Source organism: Neophocaena asiaeorientalis, unplaced genomic scaffold, assembly GCF_003031525.2.
Source record: "Neophocaena asiaeorientalis asiaeorientalis breed wild unplaced genomic scaffold, Neophocaena_asiaeorientalis_V1.1 scaffold78, whole genome shotgun sequence".
NCBI lineage: Eukaryota > Metazoa > Chordata > Mammalia > Artiodactyla > Phocoenidae > Neophocaena > Neophocaena asiaeorientalis.
The window spans coordinates 17,725,546-17,726,056 of NW_020175018.1; the positions used below are offsets into that span (position 1 = coordinate 17,725,546).

Genomic DNA, 511 nt, shown 5'->3' on the forward strand with positions numbered 1-511 from the left:
AGCTTCCACGCATCCTGCCCAGCGAGCCTGACACTGACCAGCTGCCCAGCCGGCCTGGACAGGTCGTTTAATCAAAGCCTGCGATCAGCACAGCCTCTCCTGAGATCACTGGGCAGATGCACCCGCCCAGCCATCTGGCGCAGCCACTCTTTCTGACCCTGGACCCGCGCGTACCCCAGACAGAGGCGTGAGTCCAGGGCCCGGGGAAGGGGGCCCAGCAGTGCAGGAGGGGGACAGTGTTACGGGCAGAACGCTGGTGTGTGCTGTCAGCCAGCCGCCAGCTGTGTCCCTGCCCGACCCCCCGAGCCAGCCGCACTGCCCGCCTCTGAGCAGCCGTCCTGGGTGGGCACGGCCCAGGAGCTCGGCCCTGGGGGACCATGTGCAGAGCTGTGATCGTTGGGTTTACACCCTAGATACACACTCAAAGCGAATATAGCCAAATTCTCAGACACGGAGATACAGACAGCCTCAGGGGGGACCGAAGACCCAAACAGCCCAGGCCTCCCGCGCT

The 511-nt window shown here is 64.6% G+C and overlaps 1 protein-coding gene across 2 annotated transcripts in view; it reads left to right on the forward strand.

The window, feature by feature from the left end:
- The first annotated feature begins 6 nt into the window (after window positions 1–6).
- The window catches only part of LOC112411566 (MAPK-interacting and spindle-stabilizing protein-like), a 2,457-nt gene continuing 1,952 nt past the window's right edge, over window positions 7–511 (forward strand). For both annotated transcript variants that reach the window (XM_024762800.1, XM_024762802.1), the window contains exon 1: window positions 7–187. In XM_024762800.1, coding sequence (XP_024618568.1) covers window positions 117–187 — 71 coding nt within the window. In that variant the 5' untranslated portion in view covers window positions 7–116. The remainder of the gene's footprint in view (window positions 188–511) is intronic.